General features: G+C 34.5%; 1 protein-coding gene across 2 annotated transcripts; it reads left to right on the plus strand.

The window, feature by feature from the left end:
- The first annotated feature begins 1,994 nt into the window (after positions 1-1,994).
- Positions 1,995-8,012, plus strand: LOC108225167 (frataxin, mitochondrial). Of its 2 annotated transcripts, XM_064080410.1 has the most exons (6): positions 1,995-2,326; positions 2,411-2,483; positions 3,247-3,294; positions 3,368-3,462; positions 5,715-5,870; positions 7,815-8,012. In XM_064080410.1, the coding sequence occupies exons 1-5, from the start codon at positions 2,082-2,084 to the stop codon at positions 5,842-5,844; spliced, it is 591 nt and encodes a 196-aa protein (XP_063936480.1). In that variant the 5' UTR covers positions 1,995-2,081; the 3' UTR covers positions 5,845-5,870; positions 7,815-8,012. The 2 variants fall into 2 exon arrangements, with proteins under 2 accessions (XP_063936480.1, XP_017255473.1); XM_017399984.2 differs by lacking the exon at positions 7,815-8,012 and having other exon boundaries at positions 5,715-6,115.
- Positions 8,013-8,767: the final 755 nt, after the last annotated feature.

Below are 8,767 nucleotides of genomic sequence, written 5' to 3' on the forward strand. Positions count from 1 at the left end.
GGTATCACTAATTTATACTGCACTAATCACTGTTTTTATACAGTATGTAAAAAGCGATTTTTACTATCAAAATTGAGAAATCTACTTATCTAAATTATTGATAATCGATTATAAATAATTAATTTCATCCGTAGAAAGGTTCTTGGTGGTAGGAAGCCGCAAGAGAAGTTGTATGATGATGGTAAGTAGTCGTTAGTTTTGTAAGTTATGATGGAAAGTGTATGTGACTATTGGTAATGATAGACAATGGTGGAAAGTCATAGAAACGTTTGGTAATGGTGGTAAGAGGTCCATTATTACGATTTGAGTGAAGATGATGGTCATATACGTTGTATATATGTGTATATATATATTTATATTCTTGAGATATGCTATATATAAATTAGTGATATGTTATGTACAAATTAGTGATTACTGTAGTTAAAAATAGTGATAATTTTTTTTTTCAGAAACTGGTTTTTAGTTTTTAGACTAATTTGGTTTCTATTGGAGTAGGACTCTCTCTCTCTCTCTCTCTCTCTCTCTCTCTATATATATATATATATATATATATATATATATATATATATATATAATAACATATATTCTACATATTAGAGAATAATTAAAATGTATTCCAGAATTTCAAAAATACAACCATTAATTGTATCTTAGTATAAACTAAGTTAAGTTAATAAATGACGAATTAATATATTAATACATAGAGTTAGGTTCCATATTGTAGACAAAAAGATTGGAGTATTGGCGTACGAGTTATAATATTTTAGTTTAATCAAAAATAATATCCTTCTGTATACAAATTTTTATGTTATTCATCATTTATAAGTTGTCTTAAACAAAAAAGTTAATTACACTTTGTAACCTCTAAGTTTGCTCCAAACGCAGTTTAGTACCTGAATTTTAAAACGTGGCAATATATACTCTACACTTAACATTCCCGTGAAAGTTGTAACCCCCAGTCATTATTCCGTCCAAATCTGCCGTTAACTTAAACTGTTTGAGAGGTAACAGTGTGTATATTAGTTTCTAACAATTATTTTAATGACATCTTGAGGATTAAGTGACTTAATTAGACGGTCTGTGACGTCTTTCAGGACTGCATAGGATGGACACGATCAAGGACATGCTATGTTTAGGTTTTCATGTTTTTTCCCACATATAGAAGAAGTTATTTTATAGTTGTATTTTCTTTACTTTGTTTTTTGATTTCAATTTTGAAGACTATGGTTCCAACTGTCTAACACATCTAATATTTACTTTGGTCTAATAAATTAACTTTTAACAATTCTGAACATTCTATTATACTGCATTAGTCTATGAATTTATTGTTGAACGCAGTACAACTAAAAACACATTGGCCCTGTTTGAGGATTAGCTGTTAACGAATTGAATTGGATGTTTTGACTAGCAGATTGAAATAGATGTTTTGACTAGCGGATTGAATTAGCTGTTTCTCGTAAAACTGTTTGGTAAATAGATGATTGATTAGCTTTTGCTGACATAAACCAAAACCTCTAAGCCAAAAAACTCCTCAAAGTAGCTTTTTCAAAATTAGCGTTTTGGGTCCAAACTTCTAATTCAATCCGCTAACTACCAAACACTTATATTAGCGGATTATAGTGGTCGAACCTCTAAACTATCCCAAACTTTTAATTTTTCCTCAAATCTCTAATTTCCAAACAGAATCATTACAATTATTATTAAAATATAACGGTTTTTCTATGGTGTGCCCATGGGCACACATTAAGCACTAACTCCTATGGGTTTGGTGCATTTTTATTGGTCATCTAATCATAAATAAGAATGGCCCCCCTGCATATGCATCAAGTCCACCAATCAAAATTCATCAAATTTATCAGATTTAATGCTTAATGTGTGTCCATGAGCACACAGTAGAAAGACCCAAAATATAAAAAATCATCCGTGTGCGAATCACGGCCAAAATTGCCGGTAAAGCATGAAAATGCGCGTGTACAAAGAAACAACACCTCACCTGGGCCTTCCTATTCAGTTTGAGCTTTTATGGGCCTTTTCTCGAACTCTTGTTTCTTTTCGAGTGCACCCCCAAATTCTGCAGCAAAATGGCCTGTTCAAACGTAGTGAGAAGACTATTAGCAAAAACTCCAAGAACTGTGAAACCACCTCTTTCGTTTTGTTATTCAACATCAAGATCACGATCATTCCTACTCTCGCCTCCACTGATTCTTCCAGAACCTTCTACTTACTGTTCCACAGCAACCCCCTATCTTTCTAGAAGCTTCTGCTCCTCCGGCCCGTCGGGTCCCCACGACACTCCATCGCTCGGTCCAGTAGCAGTTGATTATAGGCATGTCTTTCCCAGTTTTAATATAGAACTTTCCTGATTTTTTTATTACAATTTTAATTAATTTATGTGAAAATGTGCGCGCAGTGGTGTGCTACAAGAGGAGGAATTTCACAAACTGGCCGATTCTACAATTCACCATCTCCTTGAGAAGATTGAGGTAGTACATTTAATTTATATTTTTGTACTACTTTTTCAATATAGTTGCATTTCATACTTTGCTAATTGCTATGTTAAATCGTGATATTCAGTGAAGAACGATACAACTGTGTAACAATTACATCTGCAAATGTTGATGTTTTGTGTATATGAGCTACTGTGAAAAGTTGGAATCTTTGCTCTATTGAAAAAAGTGAGGGAAATTGTGACCATTTGTTAATGTTCAAGATTAAGTAAAGTTTTTACAGGACTCGTGACAGATTGATTATCTTCTTGACTTCTAAAACGCAATCCTTGTTCATTTACCCCCACTGTTCTGGTGGACATCTTAATTGAGTTGCTTCCTTTACATAGCGGAAACTTCCCAAAATTACCAAAACACGTTTGTGAAAAAATAAAATATTCTTTAGTGAGATACTATAAAACAGAAGGCCTGAGACAGACTCCCCTTGACCGAGGATTAGTGGGCAAAAAGTCGGCTTAGTGTGCTCGAGCTAGGTACAAAATTCCTCAAGCAAGGAGTGCTCAAGCTTCCCCTTTTAATTTCGAACTTATGTCCAAATATCAAACACAATCTTCTCCACGTTACTTCTTAATTTAAAGAAAATGTAACATTATGATTGTGTAAGAATTTTTTATATGCAGTTTATTGCTTATGGTCGTTAGAAGTTCCTGCTTGCTCGGATTTTGAGTCTGTTGTTGCCTATTAATATAATGTTTTACCACCTTGCTGGCTTTTATTAAATGACTACTTTTGTTTGCAGGAATATGGGGATTCTGTGGATATAGATGGTTTTGATATAGACTATGGGGTGAGAATTGTTGTTACATTCATATGGCTCTATCCAAAATATGTTTTTTACTAACTCTTGTTTGCTTGTGTAGAACCAAGTTTTGACCGTCAAATTAGGGAATTTGGGAACTTATGTGTTGAACAAGCAAACGCCAAACAGACAGATCTGGATGTCGTCACCTGTGAGGTAACTCCTTACTAAAAAAGTGGTTGGCTGGTTCTCCACAATATTTTATGCATGTGTTGCATTATCTCGAGGACTTATGGTGGATCTTTAGTCTTTACCCAGTTATATGTCATAGTAACAATCTCATTGCAATCCCATGCCTCTTGACATTTTTTAGTGTGTGTGTGTGAGGGGAGAGGAATTTGTGAATTATTTTCCAAATACAGTCCCTTGCGATTGGCTTATCTATTCACATTCTTAATTAGTTGAAAATGGACAAACAAGACTCTGATAATTATATAGAAATTTAGAATATTAGAGTGCAAGTATAATTTGTCTATAAAAGAATTGCAGTTATTCCATTGAGCGACATAAAAATAACATGCATTTTGTAATAGCTATTTCACTGCTTTTGAATATTGACGACTTCCACCCTTTAATCTATGGCATCTGCAAATCAAGTGTGAATAATTGTTCAAAAGTCCTCCTCCTAAATTTGTTTCAGAAAAAACTCTTCATTTTTCACATACCTAATGCAGCAAGCAATCCTAATTTTTGGCCTAATTCTTCTTCTGATGATTTTATCATATAATTTTTGCTATGAACTCTTCTTGTAATATTAATTCATTGAGCTCAGACCAAAATTTCAAATCAACATAAACTTTGTAGAATGTCACTTGTTAAGACGGAATTATAGCTCTGAAGTCAAATTATGATATAAAACTTGTCTCTTGAGTTAGTGAATGTGGAGCACCATTAGGCATATGTTCATTGCAAATATTACCAGTGTTAAGGCAGTGTCAAGCAGTGGAGTCAAATATTTGTTCTAGGACATCTTCAGGCCTGGGATAGTAACTTTGAAACACTAGTAAACAAATTTTATAAAACAAGCATGGTTAGTGTCATGTGAAATAAGTTAGGTGCTCCAGAGATATGGTTGGTGTCACGTGAAAAAGTTAGGTGGTCCACAGATTTTTTAACAACTACGTCACACAATGTAGAAACTATGTTTTCATTCTGGGTTTATACTTGGTTATTGTGCTGGTACCTTTAAACTTGAAATGCAGTCAGAAATCTAAATATAAGCCCGTTTGTTTTCGTTTTTTTGCTACTATTATGCTTGTCTGAATGTACTCAACCTGTTTATCAATCAAACACTTCTTTGTGTACAGCCTGCCAAAATTTGTATCTCTAATTTTATCACTCAAAATTGACTTTGTTGGAGTAATTGAGAATGGCTATCAGGGGAATCATTTATATATACAGTGCAGCTATTGTTTCCTCTATTCCCACTACTAAAGGTACTACTGTGTACGTGGTGTGCGTGTGCGCACAGGAATGTTGAATGTGAGTGTCTTACATTTTTTTTTGTCGGGGTCTACATGCTCGTAGATGAGTTGTATCATAGATACAATAGCCGCATCAGGGATTCCTTTCATCCAAAAAGTTTATCATCTAACCGAAAGATACGCAAAGATATCTCCGGACGTTTAGATAATAAGACTTTTAAGACTGATAAAGAAAACCCCAAAGTCTCTTTCCATAATCCTGAAAATCAAAGCAAACAAGGACAAACATAAGAATGGTAATAAAAGAAAAAATTAATATATTGTGGAAAGAAAGTCCAAATATGACATATAATTCTTTACAAAAAAATACCATCTTATTCAAAGATAAAAATATTAGAACTAATAAAAAATGATATAAAAAAGAAAATTAAAAAGTCTAACCAAAGCGAAAACTTTGGTTCGACACACGAGTACTAAACTATTCATAAATCATACTAAACTATCTGGTGCGAACAATTATATCATAAACAAAAAGTTTTTTTGTGAGGTAAACTAGTACTCTATATAATATACTTCTGTAGCCCCTCGATTTCGTAAGATCCAGGAAAAAATTGAAAATTATAAACAAACTTATACTTGCAGGCTTCGATCACATCTTTAGAAGATTGGAAAGAACTAATAAGCTTCCAGAACTGATCAAGGATCATATTATATCTATTAGCCTACTCAAGCACCTTCATTTTGTATTGCACAAATTATAGTAGATGAAACAAACCAACAGCATGAACTTGACTTACCCAAAGGATTTACATTTTAGTATAGTATTTTGGATCAAATCAATACTTAGTTGTTCATAAATCTGTTAGATATTTTACCAGACCAGTTGATGACCATTTAATATGAAAATATATATCTCTGCTTTGCACATTGTTAAAAAATCCCGCCTATCGGGCCTAACACAAAATGTTTACAATTTCTATGCAGTGGTCCGTCAAGATTTGATTGGGATCAAAGTGCTCAAGCTTGGGTTTACAGGCGTACCAAAAACTATCTGTTTGGAATTTTGGAAAACGAGTTGGAGCAGCTATGTGGTAACGCCATTAGTCTCTCGTGAACTTGTTGAAGATGCTTTGATGACGGGTGGGTGCTATGATCTCTTTACTTTTAGGCGCAGGAACTCATATCTTTCTTATACGTAATCAAGATATAGTTTGCAACTGTCGTGGTAATTTTTATTTATGCTGAATGGATTGAGTGCACAAGAAGAAATATAAGTTTATGTCTGTAGAAGTACAAAAATGAGTTGTTTTCTAGCTCTCTCTCCCTCTCACTCATGCCTTTCTTATGCTTGATCAAGTTATATAATCTACCAATTTCGTACTAAATGTTATTTATGCATTTTATGTCTGTAGTATTAGAAATATGAATTAAGTTGTTAGCCCCCCCCCCTTTCTCCCTCAAGTTTTATGGTTGTAGAATGTTCTAAAACTATAATTTGTGATGTTTTTAGTGTCCGTAAGATATTATTCGTATATACATAATATTTAAATGAAATGACTTTTGATTTATAGTTAGGACTCTATTTTGGAATTTAATCGAGAAGTAGTTTATCTTCCAGATACTAAAAAGTAATCTGAGTTTTCTAAGACTTTTAAGTAGTTACACAGTGCATAACTATATTTGGTGTTGGGTAAATGTTAGCATTGAGGGGTTTGTTTGTTTGTTGTTTTTTTTTTTTTGTGGGGGGGGGGGGGGGGGGGGGGGGGGGGGCGTTTGGATCGTCATGATAATGAGAACAGGGATTGATTTGCCCATCTAATGAGAACAAGGTTCGCATTCCAAACAAGTAAATTATCAATCCAAACACCAACACATGAGATAAAGGTTCCAATTCCCGTTAATGGAGCTCATTAACCATGAACCAAACGTCCCCTTAATATTCCGTGTCATTTGCATGAAGACTAGCAAACTATAATTGTGGGAGCTACATGGGCTTTCGTATAGTTTGAACTATAATCACAATAAGTAATTCTAAGTTACAACTTAAAGAAGCGCAAACAAGCTGTTGTAGAATTATGTTGTAAGAACAGCACCACTTTACACAGTTGCTTCAAGCAAATAGAAGGTATTTTGGTGTTTGCAAACAAGATGTTGCGAAGCTCTGTAGTAGAGCAAGTCCAATGCTAGATGCTATATATCTATTGCTATTGCTATAATATAGCACCAAAAAGTGTTTGTTGGTGCTAAAATAAAACTTGCACTCCAATGCTAAGTTCTATAACTAGTTTCAAATTCAACCAACTTATTAACTTTTACCTACCTTCTATAAATTTTATTAAATATCTCAACAAATTTTTCCTTTGGAGTTGATGTGACAACATGGATGGATCCATCCTTGGTTTCAAATATAGAACCAAGGATGCATCTATGCATGGATGCATCCAAATATAGCACCCCTTTGGAGTTGAGTTTTTTTACTTTTGATGCTATAATATAGCAATAGAACCAAGTATAGCATTGCATTGGAGTTGCTCTAAGAAGTAAGAACAGCACCACTCAGACTGTTGCTTTACGCAAAAAGAAAGGATCAAAACTGAAATTGATGTAAGATGAGGAAGAAGTCCTAGGTGGAGTAAGGATGAGGCGAAGCGGGTATCTAATAAACGAGTTCGAGTTCATTTACTTTTTAACCGAGGCAAGTTGCTCAAATAAGTTGAATGAGCTCGCTCAAACCTCTTATTGGACTTGATGCGAGCCAAATGAGCCAAGTTGTTCAGAGCTTAATAATGAAAAATATTAATGTGTTAAAAATAACTTGTATCTATCATTTGTTATTGTAATAATTTTATGTGAAATTATAAACGAGCTCAAGCTTGTGTCGAGGCAAATTTTCGAGTTTGACCCAAGTTTTAGTTGAACATACTTGGCTCATCTAACTAAACAAGCTCGAAACAAGTTCAAGCTTAACTTGTATTGGAGCTGGAAAATACATGCTTTTCTTGTAGTAAATAATTGTATGGTGGGGAAGCTGCAAACCAAGAGTTGCTTGTTGATTCAGGTGTTTTAAATAATTTGTTCATGCAGGTGCTGGAGTCCCAGAAATGGAAATCCAGTTTCTGCAAATGTGTTTGCAGCTAGCAGTTGTTTTTGAGCTTATTTCTTTATTGGTCAATAGTCTTTGGATTCCATGTCTTTGTAGTTCAAAACTTGATCCATTTTCCGTGGGAATTTATACGTATGCTTAAACATTACATTTGTCTTGGTAAATCGGTTGTTGATTTAGGATTGGTACAGTTGTTGGGTATATACAGTGTAGCTAAGAGCTGCCAGTATTCCCTTCTTTTGCTGGTGTGTGGTCCGTTTGTGATGGAGCCCCATCCTTTTGCTTGTAGTGGTTAAAGTCTCTCATCTGCCTACGTAAAGTCGTCATCCCTTTGCTTTTCTGGCGTTGCTTCTTTGCCAATCAAATGCAAAATTAAAGATGATTTTGAATACAGTTTTGTGGTTGCCCTGAAGACAACTGACAGTACTGTAAGGCTTATACATAATACACTGACAAAGTTTCACCTATATGTTTCACATATACTTTTACGAATATGTGTGGACCAAAACCATATGATTCTTGCATAGCTACAACTCCCGGGCATGCCTCCCATCATCCTAAAATTCAATGTACGCACTAATACTGCCAAATAAAAGCTAGAAGTTTCGTCAATGACGTGTTCATGCAAATGGGAGCCATATCTTTACATGCTTCGTCGTATATGAAATTCATGGTAAAATATTGAGGTTGAGATAGACCCGATAACACGAAATTTATTTTGAAACGTTACGGACCCGATGTATAATAGGCCGGGTCAAGGGTATACTATAAAGTAAAGTAGTTTGTGAAACGATCACGCTTGCTGCTCATGTATGTGACAACTGAGTCTCAAGACTTTGGACAAGCCAGTGGCTGTAATTTGATCCTCATCCTGAGAAATAAAGAGACAGGAGAGTCTAGATACATTTGTATTAACTATTAAGCCTGCAGGCGG

This window comes from Daucus carota, chromosome 6 (genome assembly GCF_001625215.2).
Source record: "Daucus carota subsp. sativus chromosome 6, DH1 v3.0, whole genome shotgun sequence".
In the NCBI taxonomy this organism is placed as follows: Eukaryota; Viridiplantae; Streptophyta; class Magnoliopsida; order Apiales; family Apiaceae; genus Daucus; species Daucus carota.

Bases quoted from the DNA above. Each gene is read 5' to 3' on its own strand.
- LOC108225167 (XM_064080410.1), top strand. From the start codon at position 2,082: ATGGCCTGTTCAAACGTAGTGAGAAGACTATTAGCAAAAACTCCAAGA. The intron at 2,327-2,410 runs GCATGTCTTTCC...ATGTGCGCGCAG, and splicing joins CCAGTAGCAGTTGATTATAG to TGGTGTGCTACAAGAGGAGG. The intron at 3,463-5,714 runs GTAACTCCTTAC...ATTTCTATGCAG, and splicing joins TGGATGTCGTCACCTGTGAG to TGGTCCGTCAAGATTTGATT.